Source organism: Delphinapterus leucas, chromosome 10 (assembly GCF_059928025.1).
Source record: "Delphinapterus leucas isolate spDelLeu-1000000601 "Yukka" chromosome 10, BTC_Dleu_Yukka2, whole genome shotgun sequence".
NCBI lineage: Eukaryota > Metazoa > Chordata > Mammalia > Artiodactyla > Monodontidae > Delphinapterus > Delphinapterus leucas.
In genome coordinates, this window is record NC_143138.1 from 48,107,320 (window position 1) to 48,134,560 (window position 27,241).

Here is a 27,241-nt window from a genome sequence, read left to right on the forward strand (position 1 = left end):
GAAAAAAAACAAAGCAGGAGGCATAATTCTCCCAGACTTCAGACAATACTACAAAACTACAGTAATCAAAACAGTGTGGTATTGGTACAAAAATAGACATAAGGATCAATGGAACAGAATAGAGAGCCCAGAAATAAATCCACATGGTCAATTAATCTTTGACAAAGGAAGCAAGAATATAAAATGGGAAGAAGTTCTTCAGCAAGTAGTGCTGGGAAAGTTAGCTGCATGTAAATCAATGAAGTTAGAATACACTCTCACACCATGCACAAAAGTAAACTTAAAATGGCTTAGTGACTCAAACATAAGACATAATACCATAAAACTCCTAGAAGAGAGCACAGGCAAAACATTCTCTGACATAAGTTACAGCAGTGTTTTCTTAGGTCAGTCTCCCAAGACAATAGAAATAAAAACAAAAATAAATAAATGGGACCTAGTCAAACTTACAAGCTTTTGCACAGCAAAGGAAACCATAAAAAAGAAAAATGAAGAAACCTACAGAATGGGAGAAAATATTAGCAAACGATGCGACTGAGAAGGGCTTAATCTCCAAAATATACAAACAGCTCATACAACTCAACAACAAAAAAACAAACAACCCAATAAAAAATGTGTAGAAGACCTTAATCGACATTTCTCTAAAGAAGACATACAGATGGCCAGTAGGCACATGAAAGGATGCTCAATACCACTAATTATTAGAGAAATGCAAATCAGAACTACAGTGAGGTATCACCTCACACTGGTCAGAATGGCTATCATCAAAAAAGTCTCCAAACAGTAAATGCTGGAGAGGGTGTGGAGAAAGGGGAACCCTCCTACACTCTTGGTGGGAATGTAAATTGGTGCAGCCACTATGGAGAACAGTATGGAGGTGCCTCAGAAAACTAAAAATACAATTACCATATGATCCAGCAATCCCAGTCCTGGGCATATACCCGGACAAAACTATAATTCAAAAAGATACATACACCCCTGTGTTCATGGCAGCAGTATTCACAATAGCCAAAACATGGAAACAACCTAAATGTCCATTGACAGATGAATGGATAAAGGATATGTGGTACACATATACAATGGAATATTACTCAGCCATTAAAAAGAACAAAACACTGCCATTTGCAGCAACATGGATGCGACTAGAGTTTATCATACTAAGTGAAGTAAGTCAGAAAGAGAAAGACAAATACCATATGATATCACTTACATGTGGAATCTAAAATATGGCACAAATGAACCTACCTACAAAGCAGAAATTCATAGAGATAGAGAACAGATTTGTGGCTTCCAAGGGTTGGGTGGGAGGGAGAGGGGTGGACTAGGAGTTTGGGATTGGTAGATGCAAACTATTATATATAGAATGGATAAACAATATGGTCCTACTGTACAGCACAGGAAACTATATCCAATCTCCTAGGATAAACCATAATGGAAAAGAATATTAAAAAACTGCATATATTTCTATAACTGAGTCACTTTGCTATACAGGAGAAATTGGCACAACATTGTAAATCAACTAGACTTCACTTTAAAAAAAGAATTATGAGGGCTTCCCTGGTGGCGCAGTGGTTGAGAGTCCACCTGCCGATGCAGGGGACGTGGGTTCATGTCCCGGTCCGGGAAGAACCCACATGCCTCGGAGCAGCTGGGGCCGTGAGCCATGGCTGCTGAACCTGTGCGTCTGGAGCCTGTGCTCCGCAACGGGAGAGGCCACAACAGTGAGAGGCCCGTGTACCACAAAAAAAAAAAAGAAAAAAGAAAAAAGAGAATTATGAGAGAAAGTATGTAGCCGGTTTAATTAATAAAATTAGAGAATTTTAAATTGCTGCAGCCATTATGGAAAACAGTATGAAGATTCCTCAAAAAATTAATAGAACTACCATATGATCCAGGTATTCCACTTCTGGGTATTTATTCAAAGAATATGAAAACAGTAATGTGAATATTTATATTCACCTCTATGTTCATGATTTACAGTATCCAAGATATGGAAACAACCTAAGTGCCCATCAACAGATGATGGATAGAGAAGATGTGGTATATATATATATATATATATATATATACAATGAAATACTACTCAGCCATAAAACAATGCAATCTTGCTATTTGCAACAACATGGATGGACCTTGAACATCTTATGCTAAATTAAGTAAGTCAGATGGAGAAAGACAAATACAGTATGATTTCACTCACATATGGAATATAAAAAAAAACAAGCAAACAAACCAAAATAAATAACCAAACCAAACAAACCTGGAGATACTGAGAACAGAGTAGTGGTTACCAGATGGGAAGGGGTGGGAGGGGGGTGTGAAATGGGCAAAGGGGGTCAGTTGTATGGTGACAGATAGAAACTAAACTTTTGGTGGTGAACACACTGTACTGTATACTGAAAAAGAAATATAATGGGGCTTTCCTGGTGGCGCAGTGGTTGAGAGTCCACCTGCCGATGCAGGGGACACGGGTTCATTCCCTGGTCCAGGAAGATCCCACATGCTGCGGGGCGGCTAGGCCCGTGAGCCATGGCCGCTGAGCCTCCGCATCCGGAGCCTGTGCTCCACAATGGCAGAGGCCACAACAGTGAGAGGCCCGTGTACCGCAAAGAAAAAAAAAAGGAAATATAATGTTTTACACATGATACTTATGTTATAAACCAATATTACATCAATAACTTTTTAAATAAAAAAGGAAGATGTGGTATATGTATATATATATATATATATATATATATATATATATATATACACACACAATAGAATTCTAGTAAGCCATAAAAAAAGAATAAAATTCTGCCATTTGCAGCAACGTGGATGAAGCTAGAGATTATTATGCTTAGTGAAATAAGTTAGAGAAAGACATGTCATGTATGATATCACTTATATGTGGAATCTAAAAATTAATACAAATAAGTGTATAGCAAAACAGAAAAACAGACTCAACAGACAGAAAACAAACTTACGGTTACCAAAGAGGAGAGGAAGTGGGGGTACTGCATTAACAAACTACTGTATATAAAATAGATAATCAACAAGGATATGCTGTACTGCACAGAGAATTATACCAATGATCTTGTAATAACGTATAATGGATTGTAATCTAAAAAAATATGAATCACTTTGCTGCACACCTGAAACTAACAATATTGGAAATCAACTATACTTCAATTAAAAAATATGTTAGTGCCTTAGAGCTTGATAAAAATGCACATGGATTTTTAATCACATTAAAGCACAGAATGTGGTACACATTATGTACAATGGAATATTTATATTTTTCAACCATTAAAAAGAAGGAAATCTTGTAATTTGCAACACCATGGTTGAACCTGGAGGACATTATTCTAGTTGAAATAAGCCAGACAAAGTAAAAAAAAAAAGTTGATTTCGTATAAACAGAGAGAGTAGAATGGTAGTTGCCACAGGCTGGGGGGAGGGAGAAATGGGGTGATATAGATCAAATGGTACAAATTTTCAGTTATGAGAAGAATGAGTTCTGAGGATCTAATGTATGGCATGGTGACTATAGTTAATAACATGCTACTGTGTACTTAAAAGTCCCGAGAGTAAATCTTAGTATTCTCAGAACAACAACAAAAAAGCGTTAATTATGTGAGGTGATGGATTTGTTAATTATACTGATCTTGGTAATCATTTCACAAATGTATATCAAATCGTGTTATACACTCTAAATATATACAATTATATTTGTCAATTTTTCCCAATTACTCTTCAACAAAGTTCAAAAAAGACATTTTAAGACAAAACCAGAATAACTTATTTTCACTTTAATAATTCAAAATATTTATTAGTATTCTGTCAGTCTGCTCCTAGAGGAGCAGGGAAACAACAGTGAACAAAACAGTTAACAGCTCTACTGTTGTGGAGTCTGTGTTTTAGTGGGAGACACATGATACACTAATCAAAATACAACATAATGCCAGAGAGAGACAAATGCTATGAAAAAATAAAGGGGTAGAGTCTGAAGGAGGTTGCTATTTGGGGCAGATGATCAGGAAAACCTCTCTACAGAAGGGGACATTTAACAGAGAGCAGAAGGAAGAAAGGAGGTGAGCTGCAGCTCTGGAGGAGGAGCACCCGGTGGGCGTACATTAGAAATCTGAAGGCACAGCCGAAGGGGCGGCTGACGGGGTGGAAGGTTTGTTACAGTGTGAAGGAGAAATTTCCTTTATTATATTACCATTATTTCGGGTACTGTTCATAGTCATACAAGTACTGGATCACTCATATAGTAAATATTTCTCGCGAGCCTATAAACCACACTCGGGCTCAGTGCTGGGGATAGTGGCCTATCACAAAATAAATATAAAATTCCACCTTGTGAAGGACAAGTGCATGGTGTGTAGGCCAGGGGCATCCTGCCCTGTTTTGGGGGGTTTGCCTGAGGAGGCTACATTCTAGCTGAGAGGTGAAGGGTGAGAAGAGTTAACCAGATGACAAGTGGGAAAAGCAGTATTCCAGGCAGAGAGAGCAGCATGTGCAAAAGCCCTGTGGCCACAGGGAACATGCAGGGAGCAGCTAAGAGTAGTGAAGTCTGGGTGGAGGTACAGCAGGAAGACGTGGCAGAGACAGAGAATGCAGGGCTGTCCTCCTGTAGCCCGACTGAGGACGTGGTCTGTGAACTGTGAGCAGCTGGAGGCCACTGAAGTGTTTTAAGTCAATTAAGAGTCTCAGAGCTTGGAGATTCCTTAAGAACTTGAGAAGTACAGTTAGAAGTTGGGCAGGTTTCACTGTGTCTCTACTTGTTCAGGTTTTCCTACAGATTTATTTTGATCCATCCAATGAAAACTTTAGCAGCTTTAAAAAAAATTATCTAATGTAATAACATGAATGGGATTACACTAAGCAATAAAGTCTCAAAGAATTCCCATTCCAGGATTAGTCAAAGTTTTCTATTTTTATTAGATCATACTTGTTTATTATCCAGAAATCCCAAATATACGTTCTGTGAAGAACTAGCCCAAAATGTATCTCAGAGTGTCAAACTCTAAATTCTGCTCTGAAAATGCAGTTGAAGGAAGTGTACAGTTTTGGACTCTGGAATTGGAGTAAGACGTAGAGATAAAAAATGGAACCAAGGACCATATTTGGAGATTATTCTCCATGAGAAGGATAATAAAGACCTGCCTAATAATGATAATAATCAGATAAGAAATAAGATAAGATAATAATTAGATAAGAAAAGGTTTTATGGAACTTCTGTTCCAGCACAATCAGTCCAGTGCCCATAGCACAATCAGTCCAGTGCCCACAAACCACTTATCTAGCAGCTGAGATATAAAGAATGCTCCGATGGGACTTCCCTGGTGGTGCAGTGGGTAAGATTCCAAGGTCCCAAGGCAGGGGGCCTGGGTCTGATCCCTGGTCAGGGAACTAGATCCCACATGCATGCCACAACTAAGAGTTCACATGCCACAACTAAGGATCCCGCCTGCCACAACTAAGGAGCTCATGTGCTGCAACTAAGGAGCCTGCCAGCTGCAACTAAGGAGACTGCTGGCTGAAACTAAGGAGCACATGTGCCACAACTAAGGAGCAGGAGAGCCACACCTAAGGATCCTGCCGGACAAAACTAAGGAGCCCATGTGCTGCAACTAAGGATCCTGCCAGCTGCAACTAAGGAGACTTCTGGCTGCAACTAAGGAGCCCAAGAGCCACAACCAAGGAGCCCACCGGCTGCAACTAAGACCCAGTGCAACCAAATAAATAAATAACAAATATTAAAAAAAAGAGAATGCTCCCAGGCACTTCCTGCAAAAGTTGATAAAGAACTTTCTGCTATTAAATAAGTTAATACCTGAGGAAGCAAAGGCAAAAGCAAAGAGCAAAATGATATGGGAACATCAAACTCTGGGGAACGTGGAGAGCTGGGGCAGGCATCCCAGGTCCACATGAATTGGCTCAGAGGAGCTCATAAGAATTACACAAAGATTACAGAATGTGGAGAGATATACCCTGGAAATAGATAAAGGGACAATTCAAGAAAAGGCATGAAGGTATGAGACTCAGGGTAGAGACTGTGAAAGATATTTGTTTTACTTTTGTTCAATTCACAAACTCAGAGAAAACCCAAAGGGAAGGATATAAAAATATTCAAAAGTAATTGGACATGTCAAACAATATATTAGGAAACATCTTAAATTTGGAACAATTAGAATTTGAGAGATTATACAGCTGACATTTCCAGTGCATGTCCTTGACATCATGCAGTGAACAAGGTCCCATGACTCTCTGCCTGGGGGCTTCCTCCCAGCCACCCCAGGAGGCCAGGAGTGACTGAAGGTCACCCATGGAGTAGCCCTTAGTCACTTGTGACTGAGAAAAGAAAAAAACCCAAAAACCCCTACCTTTAATTTGGCATATAGGACAACTCTGAAACATCTCGTACAATGTATCCCAGATAATAATCTATGGATCTGATTTTTTTAAAATAAATTTATTTATTTATGGCTGTGTTGGGTCTTCATTGCTGCACATGGGCTTTCTATAGTTGAGGCGAGTGGGGGTTACTCTTAGTTGTGGTGTGCAGGCTTCTCATTGTGTTGGCCTCTTACTGTGGAGCACCAGGCTCTAGGCACGCAGACTTCAGTAGTTGCAGCATGCAGGCTCAGTAGTTGTGGCTCACGGGGTCTAGAGCACAGGCTCAGTAGTTGTGGTGCATGGGCTTAGTTGCTGCGTGGCATGTGGGATCTTCCAGGACCAGGGATCGAACCGGATTTTCAACCACTGCGCCACCGGGGAAGCCTGGATCTGATTATTAATGTTTCCTGTACTGGCTGCTTTCCCTTCTCTGTCTCATTTCCTACCCCCCCCACCCCCCACCACTATTTCATGGAATCACCTACTAAATAAACTATTTCACTTGGATTCTTGTCTTCTGGAAAATCCCAAAGTAAGAAAGTAATGGAATGTAATTTAGAACAGAGTTCTTTTAACTCTGGCTTGTGAGCCTAAGTTTATTGTAAAACCTTGTATTATAAAATACAAGGGGCATTTCTAACAACCAGGAGAGAGGAAGGTGGGATAAGGGAGTAGAAATAAATATTTTAAAGCAATTTAAAAGAACAAAGAGCTTGATAGAAAGATGAACGGTCATACATTTGTGATATTCCTAAGTGAAATAATACCTTAACTGTATTAGGAGGTTCAGCTTTCCTAACTCTGTAGTTAATTTAAAAATTAAAAGAAAATATGAATCCATCTTTGGGCTAATAAAACAAAATAGTTGTCATGTTTTAGATTTCTTCTTACATACTCTATAGATTTCCTGCCCCCCACCTCAACACACACACAAAATTATCATAATAGCAATTCTAAACTGAATTCACAGTCTTGGGAATAAATGTGCTTATTTTTAGTTTGTATTTTATTTGTTCTGTAATTTTGATTGACAATCAAATCTGTTCAGGAATATATGATTATTTAACACTTTTATGATTAAGCTTTTATTATTTTTGAAAAAGAATACAAAGTAGAACAAATGAAAACTATTATTCCAGCAACAAGTAATGGGTGAGTCATATCCTTATTATTAAGAGATTAAGTGCCCAGATAAACTATCAGTTTTCAAGGTACAATATTAGCCTGGCCACCAATCTCTACATCTTCCCATGAAGCTAGTTTCAAAAACAAAGATGTAAGAAATTTCTAGCAAAATAAATGAAAATTCACCCCTTAAAAACACTATGTTGCACATTCTTGTATGAAAGCACTTTGTAAAATAGGGCTGTTATTTCCAAATTCCACCCTCCTTGGAGAAGATTCATTCTGAATCCTTCCCCCAGGACTCTGCTGCATAATAGACCAGATTAAAAAATGAAGATGGAAGTGTCTTGATTGCTTGACCCGACAAATGAAATTTCAGAATATTTCCCTGAAATCTGCTGCATCTACGGACTACCATATCTGTTTGCTAATTTCAACAGATTCAGACAAATGATATGTGATCAGCAAAAGAAGATTCTCACTTCATGATAATTAATGGATTGCAAAGGAACCCTAAAGAGCATGCTAAAAAGTCTCAATTCATCAAAATAATGCTCATTTACCCAAGAAGCACCAACTTTGTAAATATATGTGTAAGTATATGTATCATCATTTATTCATTCACATAATAAAATTTATTCAGCACCTATTATTTGCCAGATGCTGGGACAGGTATTAGGACATAAAAACCCTTTCCTTGACCTTGAATGTCTATAGATGGAAAGAGAGTAAAAGAATCATATATAAAATAGATGCAATAAAATGTTCCAAGTGTCATATTGCGTAACAAGTCTACTAATTCATTCACAGATTCATTCAACAACTCTGTACACCTACTGTGTGCTAAAGATCACTTCAATTACAAGTAATTGAGGGGCAGAGTTACCTTAAAGGAAAGATAGTTTGTTATTTTAAACACATAATGGTACGATTCTATACATGTGTATTACCTGGGTAATTGAGGAAAACTTATTAAATATGTAAATATCTTTCCTTTGCAAGCCAAGAAAAGAAATGAAAGCCCAAACCAGTTAAAAAAAGGTGTTAGAGAGCCATAAAATAATTGTCCTTACCAGGAATACAGAATTGTTCCTACAACAGATGTAAGTTTGCTGCTTTCTTGTTTTTGCTTTGCCAGGCCAAAGTCAGCTACAATTCAAGAAACAAAACAATTTGATTATATTTTCCCAGAATTAGCATTGTTCCTTAGCTTTTAACATTCTGCAAAAACAAAACAAAACAAAACAAAGAAAAAAGCTATCACAATTCACAAGAGAAAGCTTTTCTTGTTTTCCCTGTCAAAATGCCCCATGCGCCAATCTTCTGAACCACTCCCAGCCTTCATTAATTGTGTACGTACATTAGGTCATTATGCTATATATATTGACATAATGAGGTTTCATTAAAAAATATTAAAAGAGTCTTTCTGACTGGAAGATAGGACAAAGTACTTATTGAACTTGTGATTCTACTTTTTTTTTTTTTTTTTTCCTGTACGCGGGCCTCTCACTGTTGTGGCCTCTCCCGTTGCGGAGCACAGGCTCTGGACGCACAGGCTCAGCGGCCATGGCTCATGGGCCCAGCCGCCCCGCGACATGTGGGATCTTCCTGGACCAGGGAATGAACCCGTGTCCCCTGCATCGGCAGGTGGACTCTCAACCACTGCGCCACCAGGGAAGCCCCGTGATTCTACTTTTTTAGATTACCCTTTATAATTTTCAAATAAATAAAATGAATCTAATGTTTTGGCATATGGCAGTCATCACCTCATCCAGCTAAAAAATTAAACAAATATGGTAAGCCTACATAATCACCATGAAGGTCTGAAAACCTGAAATGGATGGTATCTATTTGTACAAAGTCATAGTAAATAATAATGTTCACAATCATCTCAAAATACTTATATAATAATATAATTATATTAATACAATGGATTCTAATTTTTAAACTAGAACACTAAATATTTATATTTAATATTAGCATTAGCTATATTTTTCAAAGCACCTTCACATACTTCTATTTTTTAAGCCACTCAATAACTTAGATCAAAGTGGTAGAAACAGATATTATTCCTATTATCATTGTATGGATTTACAAACATTTCAAGAGGTTTAATTACTAGAATTAAACAAAAAGACAGTGTTGAACCAGGGCAAAAATTCAAGTTGCTATTCCTAATAAAGTTTGAAGTTCACAATATCACTTTTTAAGTGTACTAAATATGTATGGAATTTCACTGTAATGAATTTTAATAAAAAGTATTTGATTATCTATTCTAAAGTGTCTTTGACAGGTTGAAAATATTCTGAAGTACCTTTGACTTCAAAGTGATATTAATTCATGTTATTAATAACAATATCCATTTACAAAACAACAACCTTGAACTAGCACAAATATAGCTGCTTACATATATTGTCTGTTTTAATACTCACAGTGCAATAGGAATTATTATAGTTAGTGCCTGTTAGTGCTTAAAGGCAAGGACTCTGGAACCAAACAGTCTCAGTTCAAATCCTGGCTTCATTATGTGCTACCTGAGTAACCCTGGGCAAGTTATTTAATCTCTCTTTGCAATAGTTTTCTTATCTGTAAAATAGTGATTGTAATAATATAGATAGTAGCGCTATAATATTAAAATCTGAATAAGTTAACACATGCAAATGTAGTATAGCATAGTGATAATCAACTGATGTATATCTCTATTTAATCTTCACAACCACCCATTTTATATATGAAGAAACTGAGGCTCAAAGAGAATTAGTGCCTTGCTTAGGGTTTCTCAGGGAGAAATGAACAGAGTTAGACATGAATTTGATGTTGCTCAATTCTAAAGCCCCAAATTCTTATCAAAACAGAATACAATACTGACAACAAAGAAATATCAGGCCCAAATCATTTTATTTGCAAATTCAACCAAACACTTAAGGGATAAATATCAGTTATGCATAAACTCTACCAGAAAATAGAATAGGAGAGAACACTTCCTAACTCATTTTATGAAGTCAACATTACCCTGAACAAGTCCATACAAAGACATTACAAGAAAAGAAAAGCACAGAACAGTATTCCCCATGAGAATAGATACAAAAAATAAGTAAATCCAATCTAGGGATATATTAAAAAGGATAACACATAATAACCAAGTGGGGTTTATGCCAAAAATACAATGCTGATCCAACATTTAAAAATTAATCAATATAGTTCACCAGATCAGAACATTAGAGAAGGAAATCATACGAACATCTCAATAGTTGTATAAGAAGAATTTGAGAAAATTCAGTATCTATTCCTTTTAGCAAAGTGGAAAATAGACAGGCATTTCCTTAACCTGATAAAGGGCATCTATGAAAAACCTACAGCTAACTTTCTAGTTAATGTTAAAAGATTGAATGTCTTTCCCTTAAGATCAAAAAAACAAGGCTGGATGTTATCTTGACTTATGGTGACCATTTCACAGTATATAATAAATATCGAATCATTATGTTACACAGCTGAAACTAATACAATGTTGTAGGTCAATTATATCTCAATTAAAGCAAAGAAGAAAAATAAAAAAAGGTATAGCCATCTTGTTAATATATTGATAGATATTTTGAAGAGATTGTCATATAAGAACATTTTTAATGTGCCTTGAATTTTTCAAATAAATCAGAAAACATTTTCTCTTTCCTTTCAAAAAAAAAAGAAAGAAAGAAAACATACTAATTACAATACCATCATAGGAACAAATATCTAGGAATAATATGACAAAGGACATGAAAGACCTATGCAGGGAAAATTATAAAATTTTGTTACAGAGTCATTAAAGAAGATTAAAATTAATGGAGAGAAAGTCCAAATTCATGGATTGGGATTTTCAATATTATATAGATTTCATTCTTCCTAAACTAATTTATGTAATTCCAATCATATGTCTTCATATTTTGGGCAGAACTTCACAAATTGAGTATAAAATTCATATAGAAATAGAAACTGCCAAGAGGAGCCATGGAGTTTAATATAAAAGAGGACAAAGTTTTCTATAGTATATTAAGAATTATTACAAGGCTATAGTAATTAAGACAAGGTAGTATAAACTCAAGGATACAAAGAGAAAAAGGCAAGGATGTCCACTCTTACCATTCCTATTCAAGATTGTACTACACATCCAAGTAAGTACAATAATTGCATACAAATTTTTGTGTGAAGATAATTTTTTATTTCTCTTTGATAGATTCCTTGGAGTGGGATTACTGGATCCTATGATAAGTGTATGTTTAATTTCATAAAAAACTACCAAGCCAAAATATTTTCCATTGTGTTCTCACCAGAAATGTATGAGAGTTCTAGTTGCTTCTGCCTCCTCACCAGCATTTTAAGTTATCAGGGGTTTTTTAATTAGCCATTTTAACCAGTATGTAGTGATAGCTCAGTATAGCTTTCATTTGCATTTCCCAAATGACTAATGGTGCTGAACATTTTTTATATATTTATTTGCCATCTGTGTATCTTCTTTAGTGAAGTGCTTGTTCAAAGTTTGGCCCATTTTGTCATGGGGTTGTTTGTTTTCTTATTACTGAGCTTTCTTATTATTTGTATTATTGATACTAATTCTTTGTCAGATAGATGATCTACAAATATTTTCTCCTTGTCTTCAACTTGTTTTTTTCATCCTCTTAGTAATAACTTTCATAGAACAGAAGTTTTAAACATTAATGAAGTTCAATGAATTAATTTATATATATATTATGGTTTTTATGTTATAGTTTATTTTCATTTATTTATTTTACTCTGGCTGTGCTGGGTCTTCTTTTGGCAAGTGGGCCTCCCTAGTTGCAGTGTGTGGGCTTTCTAGTTGTGGTGTGTGGGCTCTAGAGCACGCAGGCTTACTTGCAGTATGTGGGATCTTAGTTCCTGACAAGGGATCAAACCTGGGCCGCCTGCATTGTGAGCACGGAGACTTAACCACTGGACCACCAGGGAAGTCCCTTGATGTTATAGTTAAGAAATATTTGCCTAGTCCAGGCTATTCTGCTGAAGAGGCCACATAGAGAAGAGGGGTCCTGGTGAATGAGAGGCCAAGTTCCAGACAAAAGCCAGAACTAATTGCCCATCATGTGAGTGAGCCTTCTTGGAAGTGGACTCCCAGGCCAAGTCAAGGCTTCAGATGATGCAGCCCTGGCTGACAGCTTGACTGAAGCCTCATGAGAGACCTTGAGCCAGAATCATCCAGCTAAGCTGCTGCTGGATTCCTGCCCCTTGAAATGGTGAGAAAATAAATGTTTGTTGTCTTAAGCCACTAAGCTTTGTGGTAATTGGTTACACAATAATGGATAATTAATACAACCACTATCACCTAGTCCAGGACACCACGAACTCTCATCCAGGCTACTGAACTATACTTTCTAAGCAGACTCCCCACAGCCATCACTACCCTCCAAAACATAATTCTCCATACCAGAGTCACAATGATCTTTGAAAGACCTAAAGCAGATATCACTACCTAAAGGTTAAAATTCTTTAAAGGCTTCTGATAGATACTAAGAATAAATACCAAACTCCTACCAGGCATAAAAGGCCATACATGATCTGGGTTTTCAGAAAGGTCTTTCTTGACCATACTATCAAAAACTCATCCCTGGGCTTCTCTGGTGGCGCAGTGGCTGGGAGTCCACCTGGCGATACAGGGGGCACGGGTTCGTGCCCCGGTCGGGGAGGATCCCGCGTGCCGCGGAGCGGCTGGGCCCATGGGCCATAGCCGCTGGGCCTGTGCATCTGGGGCCTGTGCTCCGCAGTGGGGGAGCACGCGTACTGCAAAAAAAAACAACAAAAAAAACCCAACTCATCCCTTTCCTCAATACTCTCCTATTATATTTATTTAATTCTTACTATCTTTCAATCTGAAATTACTTTCTTTGTTTTTATTTACGTAATATTCATTTACGTATTGGGGTCTGTAATTCCTAACCAGAATGCAAGATTCATGAGAGCAAAGATTTTGTGTGGTTTATCACTGTAGACAGATGGAGATGTATCTTTCGATACATATATAGACATATATGCACATGTCTGAGTATATTTATCTATCTGTCCTCTCGATACAGTAGTACTACTGACAAATGAGAGGGCTACACTCTACAAGGTGTTTTTAAGAACTATGCAAAAGCTAGATGGCTTGCTATAACCTTTCCATTTCTCTATAGTGCAATGGAGAAAACTGGTAGAAATAGCATAGTGTCAATATTTTTGGGAGCTCACTATAATTTTGGCATACATAAACTTTGACCAACTTACTATCTAAAATAATACTTTGACTTTTAGTTCTAATGCTACATAGAAATTATCCTGTTTCTATAAAAATGCCACTGATTTTGAAAGGCAAAAAACCAAGGAGTGGCACTCACAATGACTCTACTCACTCCAGTTAATTGAGATAATGGCAGAAACTTGGACAGCTGTCTGCAAAATCACTGATGGTCAAGAAGTACTCTTAAACAGGAAAAAATCTAATATTGTTTGGCTATTTAGAAAATTCTGGTAGCAGCATTAATGTTTTTATTACTCTTTCCACATCTGTGACCATATTTGGAGTGGAGGAAAAGGTTTTATTTCAGAAAGTGTGGCATAACAGCATTCATGTGCTAAAATAGAAATTTAAAAGTGACAACAGAAAACATTTTATATATAGCACATATTAAAAAGGGTAAAAACCCTCTCCTTTGGTAGAACAAATGATACCAAAAATGTTAAAGACTGTAGAATCTTTATGCTACAGCCTGAAGCTGTCAACTTTCAGATGGAAAAGATGTGTGGTTGAGACCCTAGATTCTTGCTCTGTTGTTTGCTATCTGTGCAACATTGGTCACATCACTCACTACTCTGTGTTCTCGAAAAAATGGCCTATAAACTTACTTCTTGCAGGGGTTGCTCAAATAAAACTATGACAATAGATGAGAAGCACTTGGAAATACTGCACAGATATAAAGTGTTCCCATTCTTCTCCACATGAGCTTTCATCCATCACATGTCTGTCAGAAGCTCCCAAGTTCACAGCCAAGACAGAAAGCCCTAGTCTTTGTCTGGGGATTCATCCCTAGCCCTATGAAGCACCTGCCTCTTCACACCCCATCTGGGATATCCCAAACCACAGATAACATCACATCTTCCCCACTTCCTAGGCTTGAAATCTCTGACACATCTCTCTTGCTCCTATACTTACTCACTCACCAGGTCTTCTATCTGAATTTCCAATTGTTTCTGTGATCACAGTTTAAATATGCCAGTAGCCCAGGCCCTCTCTACTCCTGCAATAACTCAGGTATACCTCAACCGAAAGCTTTTCCTTATAATCCATTCTACAAAGTATTTAACAGTGGAAAAATCTACCAACCCCTGCCTTCATCACAGTAGGTCCCCATTAAGTACCAGAAGGTCTCCTGATTACCATCCTTTATAAAGTTTCCAGCTGCCCTATCTGGCCTTCAAGATGGTACATGTACTCACTGATTCACTCAGTTGTCCAACAAGTATCCACTAAGTATATACTATGTTCCAGGTAACGGGCTAGGTACTAAAGATAAGATGGTAACCACATCAGAAACCATCCATATTGACACAACCCTTAGGACCAGTGGCAGAGATACACATTAAACCAAGACTCACACATATAAATGTAAATTTACAGTTAGGATAAGATCATTAAAGAACAGGTAGATATATGATATTATGAGAGGGTAATGTAAGGGACACAGCTGATTAGGAAAAGCTTCTGTGATAAAATGGTGGTTGAATGAATATATGAAGGAGGGCAGGTGTTAACTAGGTAAGAAAAGAAAGTGGAGAAGAGACTTCCATGCTGAGGAAGCTACATATACAAAGGTCCTGTGATCAAGGGAGCATGGTCCATTGAGGAACTGAGAAAAAGCCAGACTTGCCAGAGGGTAGAGAATCAGGGATAAAGGACTCTGCAGGCCATGCTCAGGTGACTGACCTCTCTCATTATCAGCCAATCTAAAATGTCCACTCCAACAAAGTATTGGCCTCACCCTTGTACCACACTTGATTATGAGCACCTGGGTGCCCTTAAGCCTGCCTTTTTCTTTGCCTGAAATGGCTTCCCTAAGGGAATACTATAAAGAGACTCGGTTAAAAGATGAACTCTAGAAGCAGACATGGTTCATCCCTGGCTCTGTCAACCAATTACTTGGGTGATTTAAGCAAGTTTCCTAACCTCTCTAAACTTCTTCATTGTCTGTAAAGATGGGAATGTGCTTTAGAGTATTGGATGAGATAAAGGATGTATTATCATAGTAAATAATCAAGAGATGTAGTTATGGGCAGTTTCTCCTATCCTTCAAAGCATAGCTAAAATTTGTGTCATTTTAAAATGTCTTCCCTGAGCAAAATAAAAACAAGGAGTGACTCTGACAATTTTAGGAAGTGATAAGTTAAGATCCCCATAATACTTGGCAATGACAGAAGATTCTGCTTGAGCATAACTATACAAGAAGCCAGAAGAAAGATGTCCACCTTGCAACCCCACTGCATCCACTATTCTGCCCTTTCCTTCTGCTTCAGTAAATGCAGAGGTAACCTTCAACTTTCATAGCAATGGAATGATCAGTAACATCCTGTCAGTGTAGGGCTGCACAGGGGATGAGAAGTGTTTCCCAGAAAGATGCTCAGAAAGTTTTCCTCAGAAAATCCCTGTCCCACTGGCACATCTGCCTCTGTAGATCATGCAGATTTCTAATCCCTACCCCCAAAACTTCCCTCTGACCTTCCTCCAAATGAAGTACAGCTGATATTTACAATATTATTTCTAATTCAACAAGTGAAAGTCTAATCAAGTCTAAAATGGAATTCCCTAAAATCCAGAAAATAGTTAACAAAATGGCAATAAGAACATACCTATCCATAATTACTTTAAATGTAAATAGAATAAATGTTCCAATCAAAAGACACAGAATGGCTGAATGGAAACAAAAACAAGACTCACGTATATGCTGCCTATAACAGACTCACTTCAGACCTAAAGACACACACAGACTGAAAGTGAGGGGATATAAAAAGATATTCCATGCAAGTGGAAATGAAAAAAAAAAAGCAGAGGAAGCAATATTGATATTAGACAAAATAGACTTTAAAACAAAGATTTGTAACAAGAGACAAAGAAGGACATTACATAATGAGAAAAGGATCAATTCAACAAGAGAATATATACTTATGTATACATATGTATATACATATCCAACATAGGAGCACCTAAATATATAAAGCATATATTAGCAGACATAAAGGTAGAAATTGACAGTAACACAATAATAGTGGGGGACTTTAACACCCCACTTACATCAGTGGACAGATCATCCATACATAAAATCAGTAAGGTCTTAATGACGCATTATACCAGCAATCTGGTATAGATTAGATATATTAATCTGTATATTAATAGATATATACAAAACATTCCAACCAAAAAAAGCAGAATACACATTCTTTTCAAGTGCACATGGAATATTCTCCAGGATAGATCACGTGCTAGCCCACAAACCACGTCTCAATAAATTTAAGAAGATTGAAATCACATAATGCATCTTTTCTGACCACAATGGTATGAGACTAGACATCAACTACTAAAAAAGAAAAAAAACTGTACAAAACAGAAACACGTGGAGTCCAAACAATATGCTACTAAACATCTGATGGGTCAGTGAAAAAAATCAAAGAGAAAAAAAAAAAACCTTGAGACAAATGGAAATGGAAACACAACAATCCAAAATCTATGAGATACAGCAAAAGCAGTTCTAAAAGCAATACAAGTCTGTCTCAGAAAATAAGAAAAACCCTAAAACAAAATCTAATCTTACACCTAAAAGAACTAGGAAAAAAAAACCAAAAACAAGCAAAACCCGAAGTTAGAAGAATGAAAAAAATATTACAGATCAGAGTGGAAATAAGTGAAATAGAGACTAAATACACAACACAAAAAAAATCAATGAAATAAAGAGTTGGTTCTTTGAAAAGATAAACAAAATCGATAAACCTTTAGACAGACTCATCAAGAAAAAAGGGAGAGCACCCAAATAAATAAAATCAGAAATGAAAGAGAAGTTACACTTGACACCACAGAAATAAAAGAACCATAAGAGATAACAATGAACAATTACATGTCAATAATATGGGTAACCTAAAAGAAATGGATAAATTTCTAGAAACATACAATCTCCCAAGACTAAACCAGGAAGAAATAGAAAATATGAACAGGCCAATTACCAGTAAGGAAATTGAATCAGTAATAATAATAATAATAAAAACTTTGAACAAACTAAATTCCAGGACCAGACAGCTTCACAGGTGAATTCTATAAAATATTTAAAGAAGAATTAACGCCTATCCTTTCCAAATTATTCCAAAAAATTAAAGAGGAAAAAAATACTTCTGAACTCATTCTATAAGGCCAGAATCAACCTGATACCAAAATCAGACAAATACATCACACACACACACACAATTTACAGGTCAGTATCACTGATAAATATAGATGCAAAAATTTTCAACAAAATATTAACAAACTGAAGTGAACAATACGTTAAAAGGATCATACACCATGATCAAGTGGGATTTATCCCAGGGATGCAAGGATGGCTCAACATCCACAAATCAAGCAATATCATACAACACATTAGCAAACTGAAAAATAAAAATCATATGATCATCTTAATAGACGCAGAAAAAGCTTCTGACAAAATTCAACATCCACTTATGATAAAAACTCTCAACAAAGTGGGTACAGAGGGAACATACCTCAACATAATAAAGACTATATATGACCTTTATTTACTTTCATCATTTACTCAATGATGAAAAGTTGAAAGAATTTCCTCTAAGATCAGGAACAAGACAGAATGCCCACTCTTGCCACTTTTATTCAACATAGCATTGGAACTCCTAGTTATATCAATCAGACAAGAAAAAGAAATAAAAGGAATCCAAATTGGAAAGGAAGAAGTAAAACTCACTGTTTGCAGGTGACATGATACTATATATACAAAATCCTAAAGATGCTACCAAAACTATTAGAACTAATAAATGAATTGAGTAAAGTTGCAGAATACAAAATTAATATACAGAAGTCCATTGCATGCTTTACATTAACAACAAACGATCAGAAACAGAAATTAAGAAAACAATTCCATTTACAATTGCATCAAAAAAGAATAAAATACATAGGAATACACCTAACCAAAGACCTAAAAGACTTGTACTCAGAAAACTATAATACACTGATGAAGAAAATTGAAGACGACACAAACAAATGGAAAGATACACCGTGCTCATGTATTGGAAGAATTAATATTGCTAAAATGACCATATTACCCAAGGACATCTACAGATTCAATCCAATCCCTGTCAAAATACCAAAGCCATTTTTCACAGAACTAGAACAAATAATTCTAATTTCTATGGAAATTAGACCCTGAATAGCCAAGGCATCTTGAGAAAAAAAGGACAAAGCTGGAGGTATCATGCTCCCTGATTTCAAACTATCCTACAAAACTACAGCTATCAAAACAGTATGGTACTGACACAAAAACAAACACATAAGTAAATGAAACAGAATAGAGAGCCCAGAAATAAACTCATGCTTATGTGGTGAATTAATCTATGACCAAGGTAAGATTATAAAATGGGGCAAAGACAGCCTCTTCAATAAATGGTGTTGGGAAAGCTGAACAGCTACATGCAAAAGAATCAAACTGGACTACTTTCTCACACCATGCAAAAAAATAAATTCAAGATGGATTAAAGACTTAAATGAAACCATAAATTTGCTCGGAGAAAACAGGCATTGTTTGGCATTGACATTGGTCTTAGGATTTTTTTTTATATGTCTCCTCAAACAAGGGAAATAAAAGCAAAAATAAATTGAACTACATCAAACTAAAAATCTTTTGCACAGCTATAGGAGATACCAAGAAAATGAAAAGGCTGCCCACTGAATGGGAGAAGATATTTTAAAATGACATATAAATATATAAACAGCCATACAACTCAACATAAAAAAGAAAACTGATTAGAAAATGGGCAGAGGACCTGAACAGACATTTTTCCAAAGAAGACATACAGCTGGCCAACAGACACATGAAAAAATGCTCAACATCACTAATCATCAGGGAAATGCTAACCCAAAACACAGTAAGATATCACCTCATACCTGTCAGAATGGCTATTATCAAAAAGACCACAAATAACAAATGTTGGATGTAGAGAAAAGGGAACCCTTGTGTACTATTGATAGGATTGTAAATTAGTACTGCCACTATGGAAACAGTATGGAGGTTCTTCAAAAAATTAAGAATAGAACTACGATACAATCCAGCAATTTCACTTCTGAGTATTACCCAAAGAAAACAAAAACACTAACTCAAAAATATATATGCACCCTTATGTTCACTGAAGCATTGTTTACAATAGCCAAGATATGAAAGCAACCTAAGTGCTCATCAAGAGGTGACTGGATAAAGACAGTGTGATATATACATATATATATATATATATAAATACACACACACACACACACACAGTGGAATATTACTCAGCCTTAGAGGGCATTATGCTTAGTGAAGTAAGTCAGGCAAAGACAAATACCATAGGATTGTACTTATATATGGAATCTAAAAATCAAAACAAACAAAACAAATGATAACAAACACATAGATAAAGAGAACAAATGTATATGGCCTGCCACTGTTTGTGGCATGATTCAAGAATCTAAAAGGCTCCAATGCCTTCATTACACTTAGGAGGGTAGGCAAACTGATCAGAAAATCAGATGTGTAGTACCATACATTGCTGAATTAGTCTCTGTAAAAACAGACACTCCCACCTACTCTCAATGCTGCTTCAGAGAACACACTTTGGAAATCTCCCAGAATAAAAATAATGTGTCCAGAACACATCAGATTCTACTTCTTATATTAAACATTTTCTCAAAGAACTAAATTATATCCCAATATGCCCATATGAAAACACACACTAAAATAATCTCTACTTTATTATCTTTCATCTTTGGTGCTTTTATATGGACATATAAATCCAAAACTCCTGATTAACCCAACATTGGAAAGTCTTTATTTCTAAGTTTTTCCTAAAGTGGTAAAGATTTGGTGCCTCCATATTCTCTCACCCAGCCTATTGTCTCACCAGAAGAGACTAACCACCAGCGTTAGGAACTCACCCTGCTGTGACTTTCTCCCAATTACTATTCTCATCTTTTCCTCAAGGCAACTGCTATTCAAATCTCAGAATTGCAGAATGACCCACTAATGGTCATAAAATCAATAATCTTAAAATTTTTTTAGAAGTTGGATTTGACTGAATTTGCTTCAATACTTCTTCATGGCAATATAAGGAAACTGTGGTGGACTTGACAGAAAACATTCTTGTTTTTTAGTAACATGAGGGTGACATGAGAGAAATTCCAGAAATTCTGTGGCTACCCTTTCAACAAAAGATGCTATGAGGGTATGCAATACAAGTGACTCAATATTCTGTAGACCTTTGAGAGCACTCAAGTTCTGTGTCAGCTCAAACTCGTATAGACACTAAATCTGATTAATAGGAAATAAACCACAGAACAGGCTCAAAACAAGAACAGGTCAAGAGACCTAACTAATTCATTTTTCCTCTAATGACACAGATTTCTCAGCCACAGTTGAGCCAACCAACAATAATTAAAATCCTCTAATCCTTTAGAAACATTTAAAATGCCAGAGATTCTTCAATAGCAAGACAGGTCTAATTTGATTTCTCAAATTTTGGTGGCATTCAGAAAGTAAAATCTTTCCTTTAGACAACTTTGGGTTACACTGTTTGCTGAGATGATAGTGGGAACTGCTTGTATCTTTCCCCATTTATGGACCTGCTTTCCACCTTAATCCCCAATTCCTCTAGCATTAAAGCACTCTGCTTAGGCGATCTTGGCTATCGTATCAAGATCTCAAAATTCATTCATTCACTTGTTCATTCATTCTTCTATCTATTTATTCAACAAATATTTATTAAATGCTTTGAGAGGAACAAAGTCAAGGAAATTGGTTTCCCTTACCTCAAGGAGGGATTGGCAATAAACCAATGTCTTATGTGCAATGAGCGAGGCCAGGCCAGTGTACTAAGGGAGCCCAGACTCAGAACCTATTGGATGTGGACATCGAAGATGCCACCTGGTGGAGTGGCATTAGAAGTGAGTAGCAGCAGGGCATTCTGGACAGAGAGAGCAACACTTTGGAAGCCACAGAGCAATACAACCACAGACTGGCTCTATTCAGGAAACAGAAATCTGTCCCATGAGTCCAGAGCAAAAGGCAAGGAGAGATCAGGAGGAAAGGGCCTTGGGTGCCCTAGGGAATCTAAACTCTATCTTAAATGTCATGGGGAGCTACTTGAAGAATTTTAACCAGGAAAAGCCTATAATCGCATTTCTAACTTAGCATGTTAGAAATCTCACACCTTAAATTTCCTCACCTAATTCTCTGTCAATGGTGTCACAATCCTCATAAACTCAGACTCTTTCTCAACTGTTGTCACACCTCATTAACTGGCTAGCAACCTTTTTAACTCTGGGTCCCAAATAACTGCTGAGTACAATCCTTCTGCCATATCCTTTTCTTCTGCTGCCATAGGTAAAACTTACACGTCTTTACGGAAAATTGCAAGAGCTTTAGCGGCAAATACCACAGACTAGCTCTCCAAAAGCCATTGACCACCCCCACCTCCCTTTCCCATCTCCAGCTGTACAGGCTGGGAGCTCACCTAGAGAGTCTCCCTTACAGTCAGGGGTGGTTGCATGAGTTCGCTTTGGCCAAAATAATGTAATAAGTCTAACAGGAATTCCTGTGAAAGACCCCTGTGAAAGATTTTCTTCTATGATAAAAGGAGTAACTATTCAAAAAGAAGAATCTGATTTTTCACCCTAGCTGCCACCCTGATTCCTGTCTTTGGATTTGGTAATAATGCCTGGAGCTCTGGCCAATCTGCTGAAGAAAATGGAGAGAAAGGACAGAAAAACCTAGATTGTAGCTGACCTCCTTGAGCTGCTGAACCAGTCCTGGCACTGCTCACCTCCACTCCCTTTGTTATGAGATAACGACGTGTCCTCGTGTATTAAACCATTGGCATCCTGGCTTTTTGCACCCAAATATATCCAAACCGATCCACCTCCTATACTGGGGATCTGTCTCCAGTCGTTCTCCACGGTGCCCCCTCACCTGCCATCACAATGATCTCTCCAACCCAAATCTGATCACATAGTTTTCAGTCTGAAATCTTGAAGCTAAATCTCTGAACAGATGTCAGAGTCCCAGCTCTCACCCACCAAAGCCTCTACTGAGCATCTTGCTAGCCCCTCGGCATGCTGTACTGCTTTGGGTCTCTAATCCTTTGCATTTGCTGTACCCCTACCTGAAACGCTGTCACCTGTCCTGCCCAGCTCCTCACCAGAAGGCTCCCCCAGGCGGAATTAGTCACATTTTCTCCTGTGCGTGATAGTTGTGGAAGACTATATAACTGCTCACCCACATTCTTTCTGGGGAAGGAACATATCCTCACCCTGGTGAACTTGGCTTGCTTTGACCAATGAATTCTGAGCAGAAGTAATATCTGAAACTTTAGGGCAGAGCTTTGAGAGCTGAGGTATGGTTTGCCATGCTCTCTCTTCCCTACCTCTGATGTGGAAGCAGGTATGGAGGTCTTCAGCCAGCCTGATCTCTGAGCACAGCTCCCTTACTGACCTACAATGCTCATGTATTATGAACAAGATAGAGACCTTGCTGTTTTAAGCCATGGTGGACAGACTTTTTCTATAATGGGGCAGATGATAAATATTTAAGCGTTGGGGCCATATATGGTAACTGCCATATATTCTTCCTTTTAACACCATTTAAAAATGTAAAACCCTCTTAACTCACAGGACATAAGAAGACAGGCCACAGCTGGATTTGTCCCACAGGCTGTAGTTTGCCACTGTTTTAAGCTGCTGAGACTTTCACATTACTTATTACTACAGCATAACATGTCCCATCCTAATATATTTTGTATAGACAATACTCTAGGCTTTATCACCCTGTAATACAACTATAAGCTCCATGAAGATAGTGATCATGTCTGGAATGCTTGCCTTGTTCACCACAGGATACGGCAGCTCAGAAAATAATTGCTGAGTGAAGAACTGAAAGTCCTTCCCATAAGACTCAGGGGACAGAGACCATGGCTTTCATCTTCTACCCACCCCCACATGTCTAGCATACAATGGCATTTGATGAGCATTTGAGCCTTTGATAAATGTTCCATTGACTTGAGTATGCCCTTGTTATTACCAGTAGCAACAGCCACATGTCATTGGAGAAACATCTAGAAATATGCACGGCCTGTTTGGTTGCAGGATGAACATGTGACCTCTTGAGTCATGCGCCAAAGCCCATGTCTGAAATCTATTACCTATAGCTTAATGAGTTTTGTTTTTTCCTTTTTCTTCCTTTTATATTTTGGAGCAGGGAAGAAAAGGGAGCATGCAGGTTTTACATTAAAATGTGTATTTGAAAAGCCAAGAAATGTGAAATGGTGGGTTCAGAGGCAAGTTCCCTTTCAGCAGATTCTCTCCTACTTGGCAGCAGGCAGCTGGCAGCATTTAGGGCCAACTTTGTGCTTCACCTGGTGTGTCCCTGAGTCAGGGTCTGCTCCCTTGTGTGGCCTCCAAGTCTGTAAATATACTCAGGGGCGAGATCTGGGCATGTTTCATGGCCCAAATCATTGAAAAATCCAATCTTTTAAATGTAAACATATTTAGACATTAAATTAGATACAATTTGTAAAACTACACATACCCAAATATGTTATTACTTTCTTCTGCCTCATGAAGGCAAACTCCACTTGCTATATAAATAATTGCAAACCAAGCTCAATCTTAAATCATCTCATTCACCTACATTGAGAAAAAAGAGGAGAAGAAGGCAACTTTAGTTTTTCTACAACTCTTTTTTCTGGTCATATTTTCAATATATTTTGTCTCATGCATCTTAAACATCACTTGGTAATTCTGTGCTTCTTTTCTGGGAGTAAATAAACCTAGCAAAAGAAAAGAGAAAAATAAAATACGACACAGTTGTCCCTCTTTGGTGATATGCTTTCACGTGTGTACCATGACCTATTTTTATAGGCTTTATGAATTGTAACTTTATTTAAACCTCTCAAATTATGGGAATTTTATACATTTGGTTTCAAATTAATGCTGTAAGATTTTAATTTAACGATAACCCTTCTTAGAAACAAGAGTCTCTAATGTCCATATTTATATCAATAGTGATAAACACTGAAAAACATATTTCATCACTATATTTTATTTTAAATATTTTTAAATAGTGATGTCAGTTCTCTATGGATTATCTTCATAGTCATAAAATCATTTTATACTCATTGAAAATAATGGCAGCCCATTTATGTCCTGCAAATAATTACTTTAGTGGAGAGAAACTGAACTAGGATAAAATTCTGTTCTGAGATTTATCACTGCTTCTTTATTTGAAACTAGAAAAATATTGCCTCACCTAAAGCTAAAAAGTCTAAAAAATTGAAAATAATTTTTAAATTAATAACACTTAAGTATAAGCCTAATAAATAGTAATAAGAATAAGGTTAGGCAGACTTGCAATGAGGGGCAGGACAAAGAAAAAAAATTAAGGTTTTATTATTTTTGTAAAACAAAGTAACTTTTTCTAGGGAATCCTTTACAATTTGAGTGTGAGTAAAGTATAAGTATATTTATTAAAGTTATAGAGTAAACAAGGGAAGTGGGGTATTTTGTTAAGTTCAATGTGTGGACTTAATAATGTAACTAGCCTGCCCATTTTGGGTTAAAGGATGGACTGGCTTATGTGTTTATCTCCTCTAGCTCTCAAAACCTTGCTAAAGTGAAGGGAAAGGAATTTTCCTTGAAAAGATACCCACAGGAACAATGAGATGTGACAACAGAGGATGATATATTCCAATGAATTTTTGGAAGATGGGAAGTAGAGGAAGGATGGTACACAGCAGGCGTCTTAACCCATGTGCCTGAGAATAGAAAGGCCAAAAGGGTGCTGCCCAAGGCAGAACTGAAGTACAAATCAAGTCCCCAGGTCCTGTCCCATACTCACACATGGTGCTACCAGTAAATTGAGTTCTCTTTGTCACTAGAAGAAAAATAGACATTTATTTTGCAAAGAAACTGAACCAGAAAAGCACCAAGCAGAGTGAGGCTGAACTCATGGGCATTCAGTGAAAATCTATCAACTGAACGTTGCTCCCTGAGACCTCTTCATCCACACTGCTCCCAGAATGACAGCAGACAGAAGGACATCATCTCAGGCAAGATATTGGGAGTGCATTATCTGGAAAAAGTTTAAGCAATGACATTGGGGGTCTCCTAAGGAAATTTTTCACTGTGCTCTAAAGTCCACCAGATGACACCCTTAACTGGAACACACAGCCTTTTTAATATCTTTCTCACAAGTATTAAGGGCCAGCTTAGATCAACAGACGTTTGAGGAAAATCTCCAACAGGAAATAGAGAGCACATGAACCAGGGGAAAAAAAAACCAAAGATGGATCCAAAAGATACAGAAACAATTCAGGGTGTGGAAGAGAAAAGTCTATATTATACTGAGAGAGAATAAAATCAAGATTCCATGAAAATGGAATAAGGAACAAGATGAAATTTGAGGGGATTAAAAATATATTAATCAAAATTAAATATTCAATATAATCACTAGAAAATAAAGTTATAGAAATAACTCTAAAGTACAAAGAGCTGAAAACTAAGAGAACAATTATTTTAAAAATTAGACTACAGCAAGTCCCCGACATACAAATGGGTCCTGTTCTGAAGTGCATTCATAAGTCCAATTTGTTCGTAAGTCCAACAAAGTTAGCCTAGGTACCCAACTAACACAATTGACTATAGAGTACTGTACTGTAATAGGTTTATAATACTTTTCACACAAATAATACATAAAAAACAAACACAAAAAATAAAGGAAACATTTTTAATCTTACAGTATAGTACCTTGAAAAGTGCAGTACAACAGCTGGCATATAGGGGCTGGCAAGTGACCAGGCAAGAAGAGATACTGACTGGAGGAGGGAGAGGAGGCGGGAGATGGTAGAGCTGAAGGGTCGTCAGCAATAAGAGATGGAGGGCAAGCTGCAATTTTACTCACACCTGACATTGGTGGAAGGCACGTTCACATCTTTGAAAGTTCACAACTTGAAGGATCGTACATAAGGGACTTATGTATTTAGAATATACAACATCTAAGAATAATAGGAATTCTAGAATAGGAAACACAGAAAGCAGATGGAAGAAAAGTAGTGAAAAAACAGTGCAGGAAAATTTCCCAGGAGTGAAGTTTTAAGTCTCCAGATTGAAGAGCAGACCTAGTTTCAGACACACTGAGTGAAAAGAGACCCATCCAAAGCAGTGGATAAAGTGAGCGTCCTAAAAGTTTCCAGAGACATAAAACAACTCATGTATCAAGAAACAGGAATTAGAATACCATTGGATTTTCTAACAGCAAAATGGGATACTAGAAGACTGGAGTAATGCCTTCAAAATTTGGAAGGATAATCATGTTCTTCTGAGAATATTACACCTAGCCAAACTAACAACCAAATATGAGGGTCCCTCAAAAATATTTTGTGACATATAAGCATCTAAAAA

At 37.1% G+C, this 27,241-nt stretch overlaps 1 protein-coding gene across 1 annotated transcript in view; it reads right to left on the reverse strand.

Moving 5' to 3' along the window:
- Positions 1–27,241, reverse strand: part of NEK10 (NIMA related kinase 10) — a 308,999-nt gene that overhangs the window by 192,859 nt on the left and 88,899 nt on the right. The window contains exon 24 of the mRNA XM_089918950.1: positions 8,583–8,658. Within this exon, the coding sequence (XP_089775076.1) occupies positions 8,583–8,658 (76 nt within the window). The remainder of the gene's footprint in view (positions 1–8,582; positions 8,659–27,241) is intronic.